This window comes from Bipolaris maydis, assembly GCF_028858645.1.
Source record: "Bipolaris maydis strain C4 unplaced genomic scaffold PSV08scaffold_15, whole genome shotgun sequence".
Taxonomy (NCBI): Eukaryota; Fungi; Ascomycota; class Dothideomycetes; order Pleosporales; family Pleosporaceae; genus Bipolaris; species Bipolaris maydis.
The window spans coordinates 160398-182015 of NW_027093871.1; the positions used below are offsets into that span (position 1 = coordinate 160398).

General features: G+C 50.9%; 12 protein-coding genes across 12 annotated transcripts; 7 read left to right on the top strand and 5 right to left on the bottom strand.

The window, feature by feature from the left end:
* The first annotated feature begins 76 nt into the window (after positions 1 to 76).
* On the top strand, positions 77 to 2260 carry PSV08DRAFT_209404 (nucleophile aminohydrolase). The gene is made up of 3 exons (XM_014225355.2): positions 77 to 397; positions 452 to 820; positions 870 to 2260. Exons 1-3 carry the CDS (start codon positions 137 to 139, stop codon positions 2130 to 2132), a joined length of 1893 nt encoding a protein of 630 aa, XP_014080830.1. The 5' UTR covers positions 77 to 136; the 3' UTR covers positions 2133 to 2260.
* Positions 2251 to 3089, bottom strand: PSV08DRAFT_15732 (acid phosphatase-domain-containing protein). The gene is made up of 2 exons (XM_014225356.2): positions 2734 to 3089; positions 2251 to 2669 (listed from the first exon to the last, which is right to left on the bottom strand). The coding sequence occupies exons 1-2, from the start codon at positions 3004 to 3006 to the stop codon at positions 2304 to 2306; spliced, it is 639 nt and encodes a 212-aa protein (XP_014080831.1). The 5' UTR covers positions 3007 to 3089; the 3' UTR covers positions 2251 to 2303.
* Positions 3090 to 3972: 883 nt separating this feature from the next.
* On the top strand, positions 3973 to 5632 carry PSV08DRAFT_412216 (uncharacterized protein). The gene has a single exon (XM_014225357.2). The coding sequence runs from the start codon at positions 4224 to 4226 to the stop codon at positions 5571 to 5573; it is 1350 nt and encodes a 449-aa protein (XP_014080832.1). The 5' UTR covers positions 3973 to 4223; the 3' UTR covers positions 5574 to 5632.
* Positions 5633 to 6386: 754 nt separating this feature from the next.
* PSV08DRAFT_412217 (uncharacterized protein) lies at positions 6387 to 7766 on the bottom strand (the record flags this gene model as incomplete). Its single annotated transcript, XM_014225358.1, has 1 exon — positions 6387 to 7766. One exon carries the CDS (start codon positions 7764 to 7766, stop codon positions 6387 to 6389), a length of 1380 nt encoding a protein of 459 aa, XP_014080833.1.
* A 1487-nt stretch (positions 7767 to 9253) lies between these two features.
* PSV08DRAFT_188405 (uncharacterized protein) lies at positions 9254 to 10685 on the top strand (the record flags this gene model as incomplete). Its single annotated transcript, XM_014225359.1, has 6 exons — positions 9254 to 9403; positions 9455 to 9559; positions 9608 to 9791; positions 9841 to 10042; positions 10090 to 10157; positions 10222 to 10685. The coding sequence occupies 6 exons, from the start codon at positions 9254 to 9256 to the stop codon at positions 10683 to 10685; spliced, it is 1173 nt and encodes a 390-aa protein (XP_014080834.1).
* A 320-nt stretch (positions 10686 to 11005) lies between these two features.
* Positions 11006 to 11812, bottom strand: PSV08DRAFT_251375 (uncharacterized protein; the record flags this gene model as incomplete). Its single annotated transcript, XM_014225360.2, has 2 exons — positions 11006 to 11731; positions 11783 to 11812. 2 exons carry the CDS (start codon positions 11810 to 11812, stop codon positions 11006 to 11008), a joined length of 756 nt encoding a protein of 251 aa, XP_014080835.2.
* An 805-nt stretch (positions 11813 to 12617) lies between these two features.
* PSV08DRAFT_404991 (uncharacterized protein) lies at positions 12618 to 14012 on the bottom strand. The gene is made up of 2 exons (XM_014225361.1): positions 13756 to 14012; positions 12618 to 13706 (listed from the first exon to the last, which is right to left on the bottom strand). Exons 1-2 carry the CDS (start codon positions 13964 to 13966, stop codon positions 12814 to 12816), a joined length of 1104 nt encoding a protein of 367 aa, XP_014080836.1. The 5' UTR covers positions 13967 to 14012; the 3' UTR covers positions 12618 to 12813.
* Positions 14013 to 14142: 130 nt separating this feature from the next.
* On the top strand, positions 14143 to 14697 carry PSV08DRAFT_331349 (cytidine deaminase-like protein; the record flags this gene model as incomplete). Its single annotated transcript, XM_014225362.2, has 1 exon — positions 14143 to 14697. One exon carries the CDS (start codon positions 14143 to 14145, stop codon positions 14695 to 14697), a length of 555 nt encoding a protein of 184 aa, XP_014080837.1.
* A 515-nt stretch (positions 14698 to 15212) lies between these two features.
* On the top strand, positions 15213 to 15897 carry PSV08DRAFT_374172 (SnoaL-2 domain-containing protein; the record flags this gene model as incomplete). Its single annotated transcript, XM_014225363.2, has 2 exons — positions 15213 to 15749; positions 15808 to 15897. 2 exons carry the CDS (start codon positions 15213 to 15215, stop codon positions 15895 to 15897), a joined length of 627 nt encoding a protein of 208 aa, XP_014080838.2.
* PSV08DRAFT_365612 (uncharacterized protein) lies at positions 15897 to 16777 on the bottom strand. The gene is made up of 2 exons (XM_014225364.1): positions 16385 to 16777; positions 15897 to 16330 (listed from the first exon to the last, which is right to left on the bottom strand). Exons 1-2 carry the CDS (start codon positions 16609 to 16611, stop codon positions 15955 to 15957), a joined length of 603 nt encoding a protein of 200 aa, XP_014080839.1. The 5' UTR covers positions 16612 to 16777; the 3' UTR covers positions 15897 to 15954.
* Positions 16778 to 17423: 646 nt separating this feature from the next.
* On the top strand, positions 17424 to 18343 carry PSV08DRAFT_404994 (uncharacterized protein; the record flags this gene model as incomplete). Its single annotated transcript, XM_014225365.1, has 2 exons — positions 17424 to 17559; positions 17612 to 18343. 2 exons carry the CDS (start codon positions 17424 to 17426, stop codon positions 18247 to 18249), a joined length of 774 nt encoding a protein of 257 aa, XP_014080840.1. The 3' UTR covers positions 18250 to 18343.
* A 1200-nt stretch (positions 18344 to 19543) lies between these two features.
* PSV08DRAFT_365614 (uncharacterized protein) lies at positions 19544 to 21342 on the top strand (the record flags this gene model as incomplete). The annotated part of the gene is made up of 4 exons (XM_014225366.1): positions 19544 to 19660; positions 19793 to 20179; positions 20233 to 20580; positions 20632 to 21342. 4 exons carry the CDS (start codon positions 19544 to 19546, stop codon positions 21340 to 21342), a joined length of 1563 nt encoding a protein of 520 aa, XP_014080841.1.
* Positions 21343 to 21618: the final 276 nt, after the last annotated feature.

The window sequence follows — 21618 nt, forward strand, 5'->3', positions numbered from 1 at the left end:
GGCATCGACCATCTCCGGGGATAACCGTCGTACATAAAAGAGCTATGTCAAGTACACATTCATAAACTTTCCCCGTATTCATAGCAAAAAAAAGCTCCAGAAGCTGCCCCCAGAGCTCCATATACCTCCAGATACAATGCCGCCTACTCCACGACGAAGCAAGAGGACCAAGGCCAACCACGACCCGGAGCCTGAACCTCAAGCAAAGAAGCAGCGGCTCACAGAAGAAGCTACTGCTCCAGGCAATCCAAATGTGTATCCTCATCCTGAACCCCAGTTTGTCCACTTCCCCAGCCGGCGCTCCGTGATACACAGCACAAAGGGCATTGTATCCAGCACCCAGCCACTCGCCTCGGCAGCTGGCATTGAGATTCTGAGGAAAGGCGGGAATGCAGCTGTATGACGTAATCTATTACCCATTACCATGTGCAAATAGCTCACATTTTACCAGGATGCAGCTGTAGCGGTAGCGGCAGCTATCAATGTTACGGAGCCTGGCTCCACCGGCATTGGTGGTGATATGTTCTGCTTGTACTACGATGCAAAGACAAAGAAGGTCTCGGCGCTGAATGGATCTGGCCGCTCGGGGGAGAACGTCACACTTGAGAAGGTCAGGAAAGATCTTAATCTCGCGGATGGCCAGCATGGTCAGATACCAATGGATCACGTGCTTGCAGCCACAGTTCCCGGCGCAGCAGCAGGATGGGTTGACTGCGTTGAGCGCTTCGGTAGTGGAAAGGTCAGCATGGAGGAAGTTCTTGCGCCTGCTATTGAGCTTGCAGAGAAGGGCTTCCCAGTGTCTGAGCTGTCTGCAACCTTTGTAAGTCAAACCAGGTTCATTTGAGAGATGCCTACTGATACTGTAATAGTGGGCAGCTAGTGAAGCTGACATTCGACGTGCTTCGCCCAACGGCCATGAAATGCTAAAAAAAGACCCGTCTGCCAAAGATGGCTGCAGGGCACCAAGAGCAGGTGAAATCATGAGGAACACAACAATTGCGAACACGTTCAAGCTCCTCGCCAAGCACGGAAAGAAGGGCTTCTACGAAGGAGAAGTCGCGGAACAGCTTGTAAAGGTGGTGCAAGATCTTGGTGGCTACCTCACTCTGGACGACCTCAAGTATCATGCCGAAACCGGGTCTGAGCTTGTCGACCCCATTTCGCTGAAATACACTGGTCAAGGCGTAGGAGAGAATACTAATGGCGGTATCGAACTGTGGGAGCATCCGCCAAACGGTCAGGGCATCGTTGCTCTGATGGCGCTAGGCATCATCCAAGAGCTAGAGAAGCAGGGCAAGATTCCCAAATGGAGCCTTAAAGACCACAACAGCACAAGCCACCTGCATGCTCTAATCGAAGCGCTCCGAATTGCCTTTTGCGACGCGCACTGGTTTGTTACCGACCCCAACGTGGTCAAGGTGCCTTCAGCAGAGCTCATTTCAGAAAAGTACTTGGCAGAGCGCGCAAAGCTGTTTAATCCAAAGAAGGCCATATCAGCCCCGGTCCACGGATCGCCAGCGCATCTGCAAAGCGACACGGTGTACTTTTGCTGCTCGGATCAAGACGGCAACGCCATTTCCTTCATCAACAGCAATTATGGCGGCTTCGGCACAGGCATCATCCCCAAGGGCTGCGGCTTCACTCTGCAGAACCGCGGCGCAAACTTTAGCCTAGACAAGGATCATCCCAATGTCCTGGCGCCGAGGAAGCGACCGTATCATACCATTATCCCCGGTCTGACCACGTTTGTTAACGACGGGAGCTTGCACTCTGTGTACGGTGTCATGGGCGGCTTCATGCAACCGCAGGGTCACGTGCAGGTGCTGCTGAATCAGGAGGTGTTCAAGCTCAACCCGCAGGCTGCGCTCGACTCACCGCGTTTCTGTATTGGAGCCGGCATGCCGAGCGCAGACGGAACTATGACGGACGCGACCATTTACCTGGAAGAGGGCATTGATGCAAAGGTGGTCAAGGAGCTCAAGGCACTGGGGCACAGCGTGGAGCAGCTGAGTGGTTACAAGCGGGGCATGTTTGGCCGAGGCCAGATAATCAGGCGGCATGAGGATGATGGCATGCAGGTTTGGAGCGGAGGCAGCGACATGCGGGGCGACGGCGCGGCGGTGCCGTTGTAAATCTGTGTGTGCGTTGACAGGTGGCTCGTGGAGTTGGGTAACGTCTAGTCATGAATGTAACGTCAGTCACGAACAAGCGGTAACCGTGGTCTCGAAGACTTGAACAAATGGGTATCGTATTTACTCTATATTTCCCTGTGTCGAGTCAGCGCACGTGTCTTTGGTGGCCAATCATTGTCCCAATGGCTTTGTCTTGCCATTCCTTTTCCTCCAACTCCGAACTCCGTTGTCAATCTCCTCGATTGTCACACCGTCTCTGATAAGCTGCATTGTGACGCCCAACACCTCGACATTTTTATTCCGAGCCTCGTCGTCAAAGAAGAGCATGTCTTCATACTCCAGGCCGCTGTCTCTGTGTATGCGCTCAAAATGCGTCGTTTTGTTGCCGGGGTATATTTGCAGGTGGTCAAAGTAGTCGATTGCGCGGGATGAAGAGCCGGATGGGCTGGGTATCTTGAGCAGCTTAAGCATCTCGCGGCCAAGATCTGGGGCGCAGGTGCGAGAGGCAGCGCCGATGAGAATATCCTTGGCTTTGAGCTATATCAGTTTAGTTAGTTGTGCATGTGGATGTGGTCAAATAGGGGATATGGAGCGGTCATACTGCTTCTAGGATACCCCCGACATCACTGTAGAAGCCGAAGCCCTCGCCATATCGGTCCTTTGCTTTTAAGCCGCCTTCGGTAGGCTTAAGCGGGGGGGTAACGTGCGTGTCTACCCAAAAGGGCCAGAGAGTGTAGTCGAGGTCGAAGACGACTATTTTTGGAAGCGGCAAGCCATCTGTGAATGTGGCTGGCCACCGGACCTTTGCTGGAGACGCTGTGGTGGTAGTGGTATCGGAATTGGAGGTGTTGGTTGAGGGGGCGCGGCGGGGCATGGTTGACGTTTGCGAGCGTACACAACAGTGGTAGTGAGGGGTCCTGTTAGTGGGATGACAGCAGAAGGGGACACAAGGGTTGTTAGAGACAGGAAGTGAGACTCGGCCAGATTGGGTGTTTTAGTCTAGGCAAACAGCCGCGTGTGGCGCGTCGGTCGCAAAAAAAAAGATGGGCGATGACGTAGACGCGCTGAATCGGCGTATCTGGGCATCAGGTCAAGTACTCTACTGAACCCGTAAACAGATAAAAGTATCACAGCGCCGAACATGCGCTGTGCGGGAACAGATTTCGCATTTTCCCCGCAAGAGAAAAGGCTCAGAGACGCAGGCTCTGGTCCCAGTAGTCGCCCCATGGAGACCAGCGATATATTGCCGGCGCAGTACATGGGCCTACGGATGCAAGTATGGCGGATGCCGACTAGATAAGGAATAGCCGCGACAAAAAACAAAGGCAGCGGGCGAGGCCTGAAACGACAGGTGATTTCCAGCCAGCATGTAGTTTGCAGCAGAGGATTGGCGGCGACGGGGGCGAGGGCGAGCACATGGCTATATCCAAGTGTACTACCTAGTAAACTCTGTTTGTGGTTGAGGGTACTAGGTAGGCCTCAGCTGAGATGGGGAACAGGTGGTGGGCATGCATCTGGGAAGCTTCCAAGACGCCTGTTGCTGACCACCTGTGCATTGCGTCTTCGTGTACGCCGCACCGCTATTGGGCGCTTGTAATTACAGTGCAGCGATGCTTCATAGGGCACATCCAGGTAGGCATGGCGAGAGCGTCCCAACATGTGCATCCAGATGAACATGGCTGCAGTGGGCCGGCCGTGGCGACATGGTGCAGCACTGGTCTGGCGCACCTTCCCCTTTCAGTCGGCCAGCCACTAATACGTACCAGCCCCGCAAATAACGGGCGCCGGAAGGAATCCCGCCTGACTTGTCGCCGCAGCGTCAACAACCCTTCCAACTACTACACTCTTCTCGCACACACACAAACACACATATTGCCTGCGCACTCATGTCGCCGTGATCCCGCTGTCTCCAGGGCCTCGATGGCGGCAACAGGTGCTCGTTGTACAATCTCCAGTTGCGATCAACAACAGATCGCTTGTCACCCCTCCGCAATCTCCACGCGTGCACCTTCCACCTCTGCCAATTACTACGCAGCGGCCCATTGACCTCCAGCACAACAGCGGGTGACACCTCGCCAATCATCCGCCACCATGGCAGACTTCAATGAGACAAGATCTCCCCTTACAAACGACAATGTCCAGGCCTGGGCCCGCCATCACTTTGCCGCGCCCTTTCGCGCCCTACCGCGTGCTGCCAGGCTGCAATGGATCGAGTTTGACGAGAGCTTTACTATCAGCAGAGCCATCTGGCGCTCCCTCGGCCGCTCTACGCACAAGCAGCTTCTCGTCATTGGCGGCTACGCCCCAGGTCCCGCTGGCGACGACGATGAACCCATTGACCGTGTCACGGCCCACGTCCACGAGGACGAGGCAGAGGTCAGCTTCTATCGCATCACCGAGCTCGAAGACGGCAGCAATGAGCTGTTGTCGGTAAATAGCACCAGCACCGTTGCCTTTCATGCCCCATTTTGTGACGTGGGTGACGATACCGGAGGTTCAAAAGCAATCCATCGCGTATCTGCCCTCATTCTTTACTATTTTTTAGCTGCCGGCCACGTGAAAGAGCTGTCCCGCACACGATCAGACCCTACAATGTTTACCAGGAATTTTCGCGATGCTTGTCTGTGGGTTCAGAATGAAGGCGAGCGTCCATTACTACCACCATCGAGAAAATCAGAACCTTCAACACCCTTCGAAAAAGATCCAATTACTGTCCGACCAAAGCGCTCCTCTACTGTTTCAACAACCCGTCCCGTATCTGACGAATATCAACACCCTCCAGTGAAGCGTGCAGCAACAGACAGCTTAAACATTAAGATTAAACGCGAACGCGACGAAGACTACCCAAACATTCCTCCATCCGCCATCCGCCCAAAAAAGCACCCCCGGCGCACTCTCAGCGAGCAAATCGTTGTCCCTTCGAAGCTCCAGGAATCTACCTCAATGGCATCCTCGGGTTCCATTCTCAGCCCACGCAGTCCCGCTCCGGAGCGCGTCAACCGCGCCCTAACCGACCGAATTAATCACCTCAAAGACGAAAACGCTGGCCTTAAAGCCTCATTAAATGGCCTTGAATCAGAAAAATCCGACCTTCAGCAGCGCATGGCCAGGGAATCCCACACATATCGTAGCATGCAAATTGAATCCGACGCCCTAAAACGCGAAGTAGAGGCTATGAAGCGCGAAATGAACGCCATGAAAGAGCGTCTAGAAGGCGTCGAGTCTTCTGGCGAAAAGATGCGCCTTGAGGTGCAAAGATTAGTGGCGGTAGAGAACGCAAGTAAGGAATTCCGAAAAGAACTAAGAAGCGAAGTAGACGGGTTAAGAGGACGGATCGAGCGAAGCGAAAAAGAAGCCGAAAACGCGAAAGAAGAGCTATTGGCTGTACGGCGGGGGTTAACAAAGGAATTGAGCGAAGCAGTCCAAAAATGGGGCGCGTAAAGAAGAGGAAAAAGAATTCATGACTTGTATACGTTCAAAAATGTATGAGCATAGTCTTATGTTTTTTTTCCTTCTTCTCTCAGCACATCTTTGCTTGCTATCCTTTTCTTTCCTGTCTTTCGATCTTACTCCTGATCTGGTCAGCATAGACGCGGTATCCGCGCTACGATCTCCCCGCCTGTCTATTCCGCCGGGAACTTCCCGGCGGCGCTTTTTCTTTTTCCCTTTTCGTCCACCAATCGGGTTATATATGGTACTCCCATGGTCTCTTTTTATCCTTTTTTTTCATTTATCTCTCTGGGCGTTGTTTTTTCATCATTCTATTCTTGGTATATATGAAGCAAGCGGCATTTCGTCCTCGTCATCATCAGCATCATGATTGGTCAGGTCGGGGGGGGGGGGGGGGGGGGGGAGAGGACAAGGGCGTGTGTATGCATGCATGTATGTTTGTTGTACGAAGCAAGTATTTAGGTTAATTTTTTTTCTCTTGAAGCCTTGTTTAGCAAGCTACATATGGAGTTGAATGGAAATCATTTTTCAAGTTAAAAATGTGAAGCGGAAACCTGGTTTTTTTTCATGAGTTGTAAGACTGACTTTAGGTCGAATACGTGTGAGTAGAAAAGGCAATCCACCATGGATTGAATATGTCGATATACTTTACACCAAAAGTCTATCTATTGAGCAAAAAGAAACTAAACGAACCCCTTTTTCCATACTAAACCTATAACCCCTCCAACTCCATCTACGTAATCAAACTAAAACCACGGACACATCAATCTACTTCTAATCAACATCTCGACTCCCCTCTCACCCTTACGACTCCACCTTCCGCTGAACCTTGGGCATCTTGACCGCGTACTTTGAACTAGCAAGACTGAGCTTTGCTCGAGTCCTCGCCACACGCCGGGCACCAGTAGCGCTAGTATTGCGCTTAGAGCGGCGCTCTCTATGTTTTGTAGCGACGGGTACGGCGGGAGCATCATCAGTGTCGATGTCAGTGTCAGTGTCCGAACTATCTCCCTGAGAAGATGATGACAAAGAAGAGGAACAAGAGGACGACGACGCAGGGACACTCTTGAGACGCGAGGACTTGGGAAGCGGGGTCTTGCGGGGTACCGAGGGGGAAGCAAGAGGGGAAGAAGAGGAGGTGTCGGAATGAGGGGTGCGTGTCTCGCTTGATTCGGCGGTCGAGGTTTGGGATTGCGAGGGGCTGGGTGGGGAGAGGGGGGTGTCTTCTAGGTCTATGAGATTGGGGGTTTGGAGAAGTACTAGCGGCGTTATAGCAGTGGTAGTAGTACTAGATGATGTAGTTGACGGCTCCACTCGAGTCTGACGTTTGTCAGCGCCACGACCAGCAAGCTTCTGTACCTCGCCGCCGGGTCCATATCGCTCTTCTGATCCACGAGTGCGGAACGTCATAGCATCTGGGAATGATCGTGCCGGAGGCATATTTTCAGCAGGCGGCTCCAGACCCTGACTTCCTGCTCCTCCGCCTACTTTGCGCTGCATCCAAGTTAGTGGCTTGGCAGGAGAGACTGCATTTCTCTCCCTCCACCACCTGGGCGTGCCGCGGGTGAAACCTAGTACGCGGAGCTTTTCGGTCCCAGGCATTTCATGCTTGTATTTGCACCCTGTGTGCATCCATCTGCATTCGCCGGTTGCGATCCAGTGTGTACAGTATACTTTTTTCGAGGGTTCTGGGCCGGGGTTAGAGTTGTTGTACCCAGACCGCTGCGCTTCCCTATGGTACACCGAAGCCACAGCGTCGGCTAGTGACGAATGGCGTTCGACCCCGGTGGTCGACGGCGTGCCGGGGCATTCGTATGCACCAGCTGCCGGCGACTGCGGCGACAACCGGCCTGGGCGACCAAGAGCTGTGTTTGTGCTCTGTGATTCAGTCCGGACGTTGTGGTCGGGTGCGAGATATGGAGGTTTCCCGTCTGGAGAGTAGTGCGAGGGCCTATCGTTGGGAATGGGTGCTTGGACTGAAAGCATAGAGGGCGCGTCTTTTGTCTCCTTGAATAGTTTCCAGCCCTGGTCTGACATTTGACGATGCGTAAGTTGCCGCGGAATTCCTTTAAGTTGGAATGGTAACTGATCGGCTGGTATGAGGGGAACCATGATATTTCCGCGGAGAAGATAGCAACGGAGATCTTCTGGTAACGAGCAGATATTCTGGTTTTGAGTGGCCATGGTGGAAACGATACGTGCTATACTGGTAAGTAAAGATTGTGAATATGATGACTGGATAGAAAATGAAAGGTAGAGTGTAGAAAGCAGACGGCCGCTTTATTTGTCATTGGACGACTGTGCTTGAGACAGCAAGCAGAAACAATGGACAAGCCAGCAAACGGCTTGCCATCAAGGTGCAAGCACCCGGCAAGCTGTTGCTCGTGGCCGCTATCTGCACCACCGCGTGTTTCCATCTTGCTTGGGGTTCATGTGTGCTCAGAGACCAAGATCCGGTAGTGGCAAGCAAAAAGAGGGCAGGACAAGCAGAGAGCAGCTGTGCGAAGCCGACATGTGCCCGCAGCTCTCACCAGTGTTGGTGACATCAATTGTGTTCACATGACCCGAGGTGCGACAAGCTCCGAGACCTGCTAGCAAGACGTTCGACAGGAGGCTTGGGAGAGGCTGCTAGTTATTCTGCTGGGTTCGTAAAGTCAGGATTAGATTTCGGAGATTAGTCCAGCCAGCTGGAAGTACGGTACGTAAAGTTTGCGTTGCAGCTGACTAGTAGCCATCCGTAGGAACCCGGCCTGCATTGGCACCGGCATTCACGACTACCGGAACGCTAAATTGCTTGACAACGCCACTCACGCGGCACGGAGCCTCCAAACATGGCTGATGCTTCGTGGCTGCGGCGGCATGTCGCCCTGTTCAGGGCTGTGACGAGCAGCCCACATCTTCGCGTGTCATCCCTGTGCAGATTGATTGGCGCCATGCTCAAATGTGCCGCAACAGACTAACCCTTATGTACCCCAACACCAAGCTTGGTCTGGCTGCGCTATCACCTCGGAAATTCAATATTTGACATGTTCCGTACTCGCTCCGGAGCGTCTCATTGTACCAAGACCGCCTTGCTGCTGTGGTACCTCTTCCTAGCCTGTTTCACGTACCCCACGGTCAACATTCCGACCGTGTGGATAGGAAAGGGTTACTATACAAAGTTACCTCTTGTGAAACAGTGACCTTTCGGCAGTCGTTTTCTGGCACCTTGCGTCAACGCCTAATCCCTGTACCCCACGTCTGTATACGTATGCGCCTCTTTAATATGAGCTGTTTATCATCGCCCATCTACCTGTGTATACGGTTAATGAGGCGCTGATCAGAGTCACTATAATGACTCGGGAAACAAGTATTGCTCAGTCCATGCCGCCCGCGAGTCAGTAATGAACAAGATCTCCGTTACTAGGCCCCCGAGGTCCACAGCGCCTCTGCGATCCTAGTCCAAGCAATGTACCGCTTGGCTGGGTCATGCGGTAAAGAAACCGAGGCCTTAGTGTCTGGCTAATAACCCTGCTACTCGTCCTCATGTCCCCATCTTGTACCCTCAGAATCCTCTTGGAAAAGAAAACACTTCCTTCTAACATGGACCTCTTCTAGCGAATCATGAGACGACGCGTGATCCACAAAGCTCGACAACTAACGATACTAATTGAACAAAGAGCTACACCACCATGACGTCGGATAATCGGAGGCAAGAGGTCCTCGCTGTAGCAACCCTTTTCTTCGTGTTGACATGGGTCACCGTCTGCTTGCGATTCTATGTACGCCTATGCCTGAGAACAACATGGGGAAAAGATGACTCGTACATGGTTGCGACACAAGTACGTACACTGCTCGCCTAATAAAGCTGCGATACTAATCGAACTCTCCAGGTCGTATTTACCATTTACCTCTGCTTCCAGATCGCTGCAGCGGTACATGGAACTGGTCAGCATAGATGGCATCTAAGCGATGAGGATGCAAAGACCGCACTACTAGTCAGTCCTTTGCTTACCGTCTCAACCCCACCTACTGACTCAAGATAGTTTTGGTACCTGTGTGAAGTCATGTACGTCGTGACCAACTGTCTTCTCAAGTTTTCCATTGGATACTTCTATCTCCGAGTCGCAGTCAGCCGAAATCACATCTGGTGTATAAGGATACTGATGGGAGGTACTGTCCTGTGCTGCTTGATTTACCTGTTCTTGGTCATGCTCCAGTGTTCTCCTGGTAAGCTCTGATTCAGAGGTTTTCCTGGATCTTTGTTGATAATCTTTAGTCTCGGCATTCTGGGAGATACATCCTGCTTCAAGCAAATGTATATCAAAAGGCCCAACCCTAGGCATCAGTTATGCTCTCGCCGCCATCAACGCCGTGGCCGATTGGATATTGGGATTGCTTCCTTTTTGGATGGTCTGGGGCCTGAACATGAAGACGAAGACCAAGATTTTGGTTGCGTGTATCCTTGCGTTTGCTGCTATGTAAGTTGTCCGTACCGTCAGCTTACAAAGTGCTAATCAGCGGTTAGTGGGAGTACAGGTACCGTTGTCCGCATGGGATACATACACACACTTTATGACGGCCCTGATTTTCTCTGTATGCGTTTCCGTTCTCCATCATATACAACAATGGCCTTCCATTTGCTAACGGCGTTTTCCAGATGCCACGACCGATGTCGCCATATGGAGCACAGTGGAGCCCGGTATAGGAATTGTTGCAAGCAGCATCGCAACCTACCGACCACTAGTACACCACATATTGCAACTTCTCGGCTTCGCAGACGCACCCTATGAGCAAAGCACATCCTTCGAATACACCAGTAAAGGCCGCAATTACCGCCGCAGCCTGAGCGTATCGGATCTCGTGCCTACAGAAATGGGAATCATGACTTCGCATGTTACAGGGCCTGCTCCAGCGGGCTGGGGCGGTGCCCCACGGACTCCGAAAATTGACATTGAAGACGACATAATGACCCATACTACGCCAGACGGCCAGATCTTACAGACGGTGTCAGTACACCAGGAATCCGAAGGACCCCCGAAACTCGAGCTGCGGGCCAGCTTCCATAACAACCTTTCCAGAGGCGGTGTTTTTAGTCTTGGAAGATTTCGAATACCTGAGTGAAATATCCGTATTTAATTTTACTTACGAACATGCCTAATTTCGATGTTTTTTCTTTGTGAACATAACTCTAACGATGGGGACTTTGTCACATGGCGTTCATACGTTGTTAGTGTTATGATCAAGCTTAATTCTCATGTATCGCACGCCCTTCGTATCGAACCAAAGCCCATAACTACCACAAGCCATCTCTACCAAGCCACCAAATACTCCGACTCCCGAAACCCACGCTCCCTACCCCCCCCCCCCCCCCCCCCAATCAAGATCCCCAGTTTCACCCGTTCAAAAAAAAAAGCCATTCAACCCACTTCTCCCACACGACCTTATCGACCCTGATTTTCCTCTTTTTTCGACCCCTCACCCTTCCTCCGACTCACCTCAATACACCACTCCAAAGCCTCCTCCCACGTCTCCTCCATTTCGTTATCCACGACGTTCCACCCCATATGCTTCAGCCCCTTCACTGCCAAATCGCGAAAGAACCACCAACTCGGCAGGAAATTCAGCTTCGCCAGGGCTGCAAGCTTGAGCGGCGAAAACATGGCTCCGTACTGGCAGGCGCGCTGCAGCAGGTCGCCGTGCGTGAAGGCTACGTTCCACATGGCGTGTGCGATGTCGTTGATGTGCTTGCTGGTCAGGTACTTCGTGGTGTGCGGGAAGGGGGGGAGGAGGTGTGGGTTCGATTGCAAGACGTGTTGGAGGAGGCCGGAGAGGAGGCGGTTGATTTCGGCGTTGGTGGTTTCGCAGCATGTAGGTGGAGGTGGATGTGGTGGTGCGGGTGTCGGTGTGGTTGGTCGGAGGGAAGGAGAAGGGAAGTCGATTGGGGGCTCGAGAGTTGGTGAGCTGGTGGCCTGGTTGGGCGGCTCGTTCATGTTCATCATTCGAACGTTGCTGGGATATTGCCACTGGTTGTTGTGATGTGGTGTGCTTACGCTGGTCTCCGCGTCGTTCGTTTCATTTGTAGAGGCGTCTGGCGATGAGGTCATCTGGGCCATTGGTGCTATGAATCTATATGGATTGGTGTTGAGTGGTCGATCAGGAAAGCTCATCTGGTAAGGTTCTGTCAATTTATGTCTTAGTGACGCTAAGAGCAAACTCACCTTGGCTTCGATCTTTCTTCTATTCACCATGGTAAGGAGAGTATCGACGACTGCTTTCTCGGACTTTCGACGAATCGAAATCGTTCGTTTCTTCCGGGTTTTATGTGCGGAGTGACAGAGAAAGTGAGGTTATCAGCTGCTGATAGGCTTTTGTAGAGTGAATGAACCTGGAGTTGAATTCACAAGTCCCCACAAAACCTGAAAAGTGTCTTTTCACTGCTCAACCATTTATGGTTTTCGTTCGTTTCGTTGGTAGTGGTGCAGCTTTTGTCACTGTAGTGACTATCGGGGTACGCTCAAGTAATGTGAATGAGAGGGAAGAAGATGTAATGGTAAACCGTGAATGTGAAGCGCGTGCGGAACTAGAAAGCCTACTAGCAGATGTTTTTTTATGTATGAGATGACATAGGCAAGGTAGTGACTGCAATGCTAAAGTAGAAACTCTAGTTTAGTCAAGCATGGCAGAGGCAATTACGATGTGCTAAGTCTTTTTCAGCTGCCTTATTGAACTTTGTGTGAAACAGAGTCACTGCTGTAAAAGTCTTGAAGAAGGTGCGTAGCCTCTGCTTAACACATACTTGAACGGCTCGATTGACCCACCAAGCAACGTACTGAGATATGGATGACAAAGATTGCATGTGCGATTTTCAGGCAACTTTCATGTAAAATCAAAGTCGGATATAGAACACGGTATGGGAGTGGAAGAAAATAGATAAGGCAAACGTGAAGAATGCACAGCTTGGTGGAACCAATCAAATGTAAAAGGGAAATTTATTATGAATACCCATGACAGCTCGTATTCAGGATAGGATTCAAAGTCTGGACATGACAGAATGATCTTCTCGGTAGTTAAATTCACCATAAAGCTGGTACCCTTCGGCACCTGGGTATCTTTGTTCCCAGAATAACTACACCGCCATTCCAAAGTTTCTCTCTTGCAGTAGGATATGGATGGTGTATCTCATTCTGAACTCCTTGCGTCCATCACTGTGACAATTTCTCGTAAAATAGGGTTTGAGCTGACACAAATGCTAAGCCCGCCCACGCGCCACCTTCCGCTTCGCTCTTGTCTTCTTCGGGGGTGGCGTTTTCTCTTCCTCAGAATCGCCAATATCCTCTTCCCCAGACTCCATCACCTCATCTTCACTCTCTTGCTTGGCTTTCTTTTTCGGCCGACTGCTCGTTTTCTGCTTCTTTCGGTTGGCTTCGAATAGTTCCTCAGGCGGTTCCTCCATGGGTGTGGATCGCTTGGAGCCTCGTGATTTAGGCGCATACTTGGCCTCAAGAGAATCAAAGAAGTTGCCTGCTCGTGCCTTTTGTCGTTGTTGGATTAGAGCTGCTAGTCCTGCCATGTCATCTGTGCCGCTCTTCTTGCTCTTGGGCTTTGCTTTCGCCTTTGCTTTTCCTTTGGTAGGCTCTGCCCTCTCTTCTTGTTCCTGAGCCTGCTGCTTGTCAAAGGCTTCGCGTCTCTTCCTCTCTGCATCCTTGGCTTTTTCGCGAGTCTCGTCCGTCTCTTTCTCATACGCAGGATATGAGCTAACCGTGCCATTGGCGATCTCTTCGTCTAGAATCTTCCTGAACCGCTCGTCGTCCACCAAGATATCGGATAGCATGACAATATCGTATACTTTGTTCAGATTGCCCTTGGTCTTCTTGAATGCGTTGATCAAGTCCTTGCGCTCCTCTTCGCTGCCTTTGTATTCATCCGAAATCTTACTGATAGTTTCTTCGTTGATGATATTCCTAAACTGCTCGCGGAAGAAGTCAAGCCAGTTAAAGTCTTCATCGTCTTCCAGGGTCTCCGCTGTGCTGCCGGTAAGATCGTAACGCTTACGCCTTCGGTCGTCGGAAAGTACTGCGTACGCGAATGCGATCTCTTGAAAGGCCTTGTTGGCGGCTTCTTTCTCATCGGGCGCAGCCTTATCTGCAGTCGTCAGTAAGGGAGGAGCCAAATACCTAACGAGAGAGCGTACCTGGATGACACTTGAGTGCCATTTTGCGATATGCTTTTTTCACATCATCCGCTGTTGCTTGAGACTCAAGGCCCAGAACCTCATATGGGTCAATAGTAGGTGGGCCTTCGTCACCAAGATCATGCTCTTCGCCCTCGCTGTCATGATCGTTGGGGAAGTCTTCTTCCATGGGATCTTCTGCCTCTGTGGTTTTGCGTTGTTTCTTCGCCATGTTGTTTGATTGTTGTTGTGTTGGTATGAGAAGTGAGGCAGTGTTAGGTTGGTGAATCAAGGGACGCGACGCGACAGTGAGCCCGGACTTAGCGGAGCTAACTACTAGCCCCACTGTTCTCTCTATCATCTGTTGACTAGAACACGCATTATTTCACTCATCTCCCCTCACCCAAAATGTCAACATTACTCGACTGGGATGGCCCGGTGCCTCCTATGGCCGGCCCAGATCCCAACGACCACCTCCAGTACATGCGCTTAGCCCTTGATCAAGCGCAAGAATCACCTCCAAAGCCCTCAAACTTTCGAGTGGGAGCCTTATTGGTCGACGCAGATACTGGCACGATCTTATCAAGGGGCTACACTCTAGAATGCGAGGGTAACACGCATGCAGAGCAATGCTGTCTTTTGAAGTTTGCCAAAGAACACAACTTGCCAGAAGAACGGGTTGGCGAAGCCCTTCCTCCAAATACCTCCATATACACTACCATGGAGCCTTGCAATCTTCGACTAAGTGGCAACCTGCCGTGCACAGACCGGATCATCAGAAGCAAGGGGGCAAATGGAGAGCAAAAAATTAAGAGGGTCTACCTAGGCGTCAAGGAGCCAGAAAAGTTCGTTGGCGAGAATCAGGGAAGGAAGAAATTAGAGGAAAATGGTATCGAATGCATTCATGTACCTGGTCTGGAGAATCGGATATTGGATGTCGCTACCGCAGGCCATGTGCAGTAAATGATTGTATATTAGAATGTTCAGATCTACGGGTGCAATGCTTGAAGTCAGATCTTCACATGACACGAGCAAATTGCAACGAGAAAGTGCCGAAGGGAAACCATCGATACAATCGTAACAGCTCCAACGTACAGAAGATATCAGGGCACAAGCTGTATTATAAAAAGATACAGTATGACACAGGTTACATGCACAATCCAACATCGGGAGTCGATTCTCGCTCGCGAAATCCCCCGCGTTCTCGAGATCGTCTGGCTCAATCTCACCTGGGAAGACCGATGGCGTCATGACTATTTCCACACGAATGCATCCCACCACCAGCATCGATGAAGACGCATTGCGCAACCAAAGAACGCCCCCCTAACAAAGCAACACATCGTTCTCAATCTCGATATGACGCATTTCACACACGCACGTGGTCGGGGCAATCCCCCCAAAAAAGAAGTCTCTTGGACACAACGGCATATATTTAATTCGTATCTCTTACCCCGGCAAATCTCACTTACTTTCTCACAATGCTAAGCTACATCCGCCCAGCTCCTAGCCAAACACTCAGAACATTTACAACACCCGCGTGCACCCGCATTCTCAGACCCAGCAGAGCAACCATGGCGACCTCAGCTTCAAACATCAACATCGAGACCAAGGACGTGCAAACCGCACCTGGCGTTACCCTGAGTGACTCGCAGAAAACGGTCGTGCGCTCGGTACTAGACCTGTTCGCCGGGCGTCCTTCGTTACGCAAACTATCGCTGTGGCGCGACGACGCCACCTTTGTGGACCCTCTTACTATTGCCCAGGGCCGCAGCAAGTATGCCGCGCAGTGGTACGGACTCAAAGCCGCGTTTTCGGAAATCGAGCGGTTGGAGCACCAGGTCAAGGATGCAGGGAACCCTATTCTGATGGATCTCAAGACGAGATATGTGGTCAAGGGGATTGGCAAAGAGCAGGTTATTCAGAGTGAGGTTGTGATTCATTTGGATAGCGAAGGCAAGATTGAGAAGCTTGAGGACAAGTGGAATGGGAAGTTGCCTGAGAATGTGATTGCGAATGTGAGTTTGATTGGAAATTTGTTAACATGAAATAGACTGCTGACAACTTTTTGGATAGGCTTTCCGGCACCTGAATGCTGTTTCGGTACCTCTTTTGATCAAGGTACCAAAGGATGATGAAGAAGATGCAAAGATGGGTAACCTGTGATCGAAGTACATGTATTCGTAATTCGTAAAATCGTAATCGCGGTTACTGTCTATCTGATTATGCTCCGTTGAACATTCTCCCTAACGCAAAATGCATAAAGAATGCAACGATGCCCGCACCCGCGCTCAGCACCTTCAAGCTTGGGGCTCCCGCAACGATCAAGATTGTGCCACATGATCCCTGTCCAGCTCTTGGTAGGTCGGGCCCATTCATAGTGACGGTGGCGCAGAAGCCACCTTGGGCAGGGTTTGGCTGGTGGTACACCGTGGTCTGAGGTGGCACAGCGTAGACTGTTTGCTGCTGAGGATATACCGTCACAGTAGTGATTTGCGCAACGTTGACGACTCCTCCACACTGATTTCCGTTTGGACAACAGCCAATCAATCCGTTGGAGTTGGCGGGAACGGCGCATTGGTAATTTGACGGGCAACACCTGGTCCTGATCAGCAAAGGGACCACTTTTGTACATGCTTCTTCTACTACTTACCAACTAGGGTGGTCGACATTACTACAGCTTACTGAGGCGGACGATGGACACAAATTCTGATCTTGTGCGACAACTTGCTGTCCCTCTGGATTCACAATATACACGGCGCCAGAGAAAGGTGCATTATTTGTGTACTGTTGCGGTATAGCTTCTGGCTTTGCGATCGGCTCCGCAGTACAGACCGTCAGCGACGACAAGAACAGGCTCCATGGCGTAAGGAATCGCATTGCGCTAACTAGTGAGGGCAGAGGCGGACAGAGGATGGGATGGGATTAACGAGTCCTCACAATAACGAAGCGACTATGCGATTTGCTGTAAAATGGTAGGGTTAGTAGTGCGATCCGAAAAAGCCGGAACTCGAGGAGAGAAGAGGATTGGGAGCCAGCAGTCGTCGGGCGCGCAACACAGGGCTGCTACCTTGCTTATGAACTGGGCGGACTATGGCCTTGGAAGCTCTACAAAGAGCTGGGATAGCTCCGAAGCTTGCTGCATATGGAGCTAACTGGTCGCGGAAGACAGCATCATGCCGGGCGCTTGGTGGGGACGCGCATCATCGGCAGCCCTGACTGCATCGCGGGTCTAGCACAATATTCAGTGGGCCGATTTCATTGCTTTTTTTGCGGTGGACGACGAAACGGCGGTGTTGAGGTGCGCTGGTTCTGTCGTGGTCGGGTGGATCCTGAATCATGCTTGCCGCCCAACATCTGGAAGGAGAAAGTTGCGTGGCAGGAAGAGGGTACCTAGGGCCCAAAGCTGACTTTTTCGCGATCCGAAAAGCCTGGATTGCTCCCTGCAAGTCTGCGCAAGCCCCGGTCTTGGTAGCGGCAGTGTCGGATGGTGTGGCATAGTGAGGCGCATGCATGTGTGCCTATGGTGAGCCCAAGTGCGCGGATCATCCGGTAAGGTGGGGGTTTACTAAACAAGTTAAGTCCCTGGACTCGAGAGAGAATCACGTGATAGCGTAAACGGGGCGTGCCTCGTTTCGCGTCGCGTGAACCTCGCTTCCATCCCACCTTGGGCATTGTCACCACAATATGACATGTCAACGCTCCGGCCGACGCGCCCCTACCGACTGTATCCCGCTTATTGCTTTGGTGCATCTCCGACCTTCAATACATGGGTGAAGCTCACTGTTGCCGATGTGCATGTTCTCCGGTCCGAGAAGGACTTTGAAGGTGATAGCCGCCACTGTCTTGTAATACCCAACTGTCGCTGAGACATCCGCAGGACAGCGCATCTACTTCTATCATAATCACCCTATTCGATATGTCCGCATAGTCGGCGTTGTTGTAGCCATCGATGACATCAACCTCAAGTATACGGTCCTCACCATCGATGACGGAAGCGGAGCGATTATCGAGCTGAAGATTGTGCGGGAGCTCCCAGCCGAGAAGAATCCCGTTGATACCTCCTCACCCACGGAGGTTGAAAATGTTGAAGTCATCAGTCGGCTTGGCGTCTTTGATGTTACAGTAGACAAGCAACCCTTGGACATTGGATCCGTCATTAAAGCCAAATGCACAGTATCCGAGTTCAGAGGCATGAAGCAGCTGGAATTGAAGCGGGTCTCTCTTGTTACAACAACGGATGAAGAAGCACGTGCCTGGGCAGAGACGGCTACATTCAAGCAAAAAGTACTGTCCAAGCCATGGCACATTTCTTCGAGCGAGCATAAGAAGATCAAACACGATATCAAGACTGAGAAGAAGCGACAGCGAGAATATGAGCGACGCAAGGCAGAGTATGAAGTCAAGAAAGAAGAACATAGACTGGCGAGAGAGGCTTATTATGAACAAAGAGAAAAGAGGCTCGAGGCTCGGCGCCGGAAAGAGGAGGTTGTGATGAATGCGGGGGCCCTGATTTGAGGCATGCGTGGATTGAGAAAGCAAAGCGGTGATCACGTCCTGAATCACATTTTAGCTCTTTAAATGTCCTTAACGAAGAGTTTCTTACGATCCTAGTATCACGCATCATGTGAGAAGTTTGGAGTTGGTTCGCCTGTTGCGTCATATGTTCTACATGCAGTCCTCATCAGCCATGGCAGAAACAGGTGATCCAGTAGAAATCCCGGTGTTCGTCCTGTAACCAAACGATAACCGAAGACGGACACGTCCAGTATCTTAGCACAGCTGCAGCTGGTGAGAGTAGAGGTTCTTACAACTAATCAGATCGCATTTCTTCGTGTACATACCATAAACGATGCGCTTGTATTATTTGATGGGTACAGTTCTGGTGGGATAGTGAGGAGGGTTCGATGTAGAATGTAGTCGTGTATCTTGAGTCTAGGGATATGGGGATATGGGGAAGTTGTTGGAATCAGGCTGAACTGGGAATCCCATTTGAGCGCCATCTTTCACAGAACTAATATCCGCGGAAGCGCGGAGGGAGGCGATTAAAGCGGTGGTGAATGCTGCTTTGTGGCACGGTATAGTTGTGAGTTGCGCCAGAATGTGGGATTGAGTTGCACGTTAGATTGTCAGTTGTGGGTGATTGACTGCTATGCTATGGTAGATGGCTGCTAGAACTAGCTGCGAATGCATTTTCCAATCTATCACGCTCGTCTTCCAAATTTCCCTAATCCCGTAGCTGATTTGTTACTGGTATCCGAGGTCTGGCGATATTCTCAGAAGATGGATGGATCTTGTTCCCTGCACGTATGTAAGTACTTGCGATTTTTCCACCAGCTAACAACCTTCATCACTCTCATCCCTTTCATGTTCCCGTTTCGCCAGTTGTATTCTGCTAGCCAATAGACATAGTTCCATCCCTTGCCTAACATATCAGCTCACGCTGTATTACAACCAGCAGTTGTGTTCAGTCCTCTGAGGCGTCACTGAACCCCGCTAGCAAACCAGGCCAGGAACGGCACCAACCGGGGTCGTCCGCTTGACTACTTCTAGACCCATTTCTCAACTACGCCGCATGCAGCATCTATCCACCTTCCTCGTACAACAGCGTCTATCCACCAATCAACCGCATATGCAGGCGAATCTCATATGTTCTGAGGGACCTGCATATGGGGTGTATTCGCCATGCAGGTCAACACTTTATACCAGAAGCGCCCAGCCACGAAACCTTTTGTCATCTAATTCTCCACCTGCCTTTGACATGGACAAGAAATTTTGCTAACCCCATTGCGCTCTTCTCTAGCTATTCAACATGAGAGTTAAGAGTCTGCTTCCCTTGGGAGCCCTTACCGCAAGGACAACCGCCCAAGACAGCAACGCCATCTTCGAACCCAAGACTTCAACGTCACTGCAGCCCTCGAAAAAATCGGTGTCGATGTTTCGGAAATCCCAGCGTCTGATCTTACACTTGGCTCGCGATTTTTAGCTGCGCAATGTTCACATGCTGCAAGTTATGTCCATACTTCGAAAGAACTGTACCGAGTTCTGACAAAAACTCAAGTGCACAGCCCTATCTATACTTTTCGGTCCCGATCAAGTTCTACCTGAAAACGCAACTGCGTACAACAACTTTACAAGCTCATACTGGTCAGTCCAACAAGGCGCACTTCGTCCCTCATGCGTATTTAAGCCCAAGTCGACGCTAGATGTGTCTACTGTAGTTCTCGTCTCAAGATTGTACCAGTGCTCCTTCGCGGTGAAAGGTGGCGGCCACGCAGCGTGGGCTGGGGCTTCTAGTATTCAAGATGGTATCACTGTTTCAATGGAGAATTTCAGGAAAGTAGAAGTAGCGTCGGATAAGCAGAGCGTGGATATTGGACCGGGGCTTCGCTGGATAGATGTGTATACTGCGATTGAAAAAGACGGGCTTAGTGTTGCAGGAGGTCGGGTGAGTTTATGCAGTCATTTCCTGCATTGTTTTCTTGCTAATGAGTAGTCAAGATGGCACCAGTCGGCGTGCCTGGTCTTCTTCTAGGAGGGGGAATTTCTCATTTCGCCAGCAAGCGCGGTTGGGCTTGCGACAATGTAGCAAGTTTCGAGCTGGTGACTGCCTCGGGCATTCCCATTGATATCAGCATATCATCCTACCCTGATTTATATTGGGCGTTGAGAGGCGGAGGCAACAACTTTGGAATTGTGACAAATTTCAAGCTAGACGCTTTCCCGCTGAGCGACATGTGGGGAGGTCAGCGCGTCTACTTGGAGAACTCTTTTCCCGCTGTTCTCGATGCGATTCACGAATTCACCGTGAGGGGATCGGTCAAGGATGAAGATGCTGCACAGATTGTTGTAAGTCTACATGGTTGTCACTAACTTAAAACATGGTGCTAATGTTACGAGACATTCGCCAGCGCCCCAGGCATCAGCAAAGTCGCCTTCGCAAACTTGCACTACGCCAAACCAATTGTCAATGCCCCAGTCTTTTCTAGCTGGGACAACATCACCGCCATCCAGGACACCACCGGTCTCCGCCCAATGTCAGGAATGGCCAATCTTCTCAACGAAGGGGCTCCCGGACCAGGCGCCTACCAAACATGGTGGGGAATCAGCCTGAGGATGGACAGACAATTACTCGATTTCATAATCGATACATTCTACACCCAAGAAGCCGCCATCGCCGACGTGGAAAAGATGCTGCTCATCATGGCCATCCAGCCCATTACCAAAAGCGCAATCAAAGCCATGCAAAAGAACGGCGGAAACGCCCTGGCCATCGATGCCTCCAACGGTCCTTACTTGATTCTAAATTTCAACGCTGCCTGGACCAAACCCAAATACGAACCAAGATTCCACGCCGTCATTGCCAATAAAATCAAGCTCATCAAAGCCGAGGCCCACAAGCGAAACCTAGACAACCACTTTGTGTACTTGAACTATGCGTCAGAGTTCCAGGATCCGATTGCAAGTTATGCCAAGGAGAATAAAGAGAGACTGATACGGATATCGAGGAAACATGATCCTAAGCACGTGTTTCAGTATTTGCAGCCTGGTGGGTTTAAATTGGTCAAGGGGGGGGGGGCGCCGGATGGGAATATGCTGAGTGTAGTGTGAATGAAGTGGGGGGGATAGGCAAAGGATAGATTCAGTGTTTGAATTAGAGGGGCCAAAATCAGGCCAGACAGCCAGGCAAAAAGAAAAAACATAGTACCAAGTGAAGATGTAAATCCATGAGTGAGGATGAGGTGGAGTCAAGACTGAGAGGAGTGATTGGGAGAAAGTAGGCATTGTTTTATTTTTCTTCCATTGGAAAGAAAAAGAGATGGCCGTGTTCGATTTATCTCGCATTCATGTCAAGTGTAAAAAGCACAAGTGTTGATAACAAGAGTA

What these genes read in the sequence shown, in the direction of transcription:
- PSV08DRAFT_15732 (XM_014225356.2), bottom strand. Translation starts at nt 3,006, where the DNA reads ATGCCCCGCCGCGCCCCCTCAACCAACACCTCCAATTCCGATACCACT. An exon ending in TCGGGGGTATCCTAGAAGCA is followed by an intron (nt 2,670 to 2,733) that starts GTATGACCGCTC and finishes AAACTGATATAG; the next exon opens with CTCAAAGCCAAGGATATTCT.
- PSV08DRAFT_209404 (XM_014225355.2), top strand. Translation starts at nt 137, where the DNA reads ATGCCGCCTACTCCACGACGAAGCAAGAGGACCAAGGCCAACCACGAC. An exon ending in GGAAAGGCGGGAATGCAGCT is followed by an intron (nt 398 to 451) that starts GTATGACGTAAT and finishes ACATTTTACCAG; the next exon opens with GATGCAGCTGTAGCGGTAGC. An exon ending in CTGAGCTGTCTGCAACCTTT is followed by an intron (nt 821 to 869) that starts GTAAGTCAAACC and finishes ATACTGTAATAG; the next exon opens with TGGGCAGCTAGTGAAGCTGA.
- PSV08DRAFT_412216 (XM_014225357.2), top strand. Translation starts at nt 4,224, where the DNA reads ATGGCAGACTTCAATGAGACAAGATCTCCCCTTACAAACGACAATGTC.
- PSV08DRAFT_404991 (XM_014225361.1), bottom strand. Translation starts at nt 13,966, where the DNA reads ATGGCGAAGAAACAACGCAAAACCACAGAGGCAGAAGATCCCATGGAA. An exon ending in GGCACTCAAGTGTCATCCAG is followed by an intron (nt 13,707 to 13,755) that starts GTACGCTCTCTC and finishes TGACGACTGCAG; the next exon opens with ATAAGGCTGCGCCCGATGAG.
- PSV08DRAFT_365612 (XM_014225364.1), bottom strand. Translation starts at nt 16,611, where the DNA reads ATGCGATTCCTTACGCCATGGAGCCTGTTCTTGTCGTCGCTGACGGTC. An exon ending in AATGTCGACCACCCTAGTTG is followed by an intron (nt 16,331 to 16,384) that starts GTAAGTAGTAGA and finishes GATCAGGACCAG; the next exon opens with GTGTTGCCCGTCAAATTACC.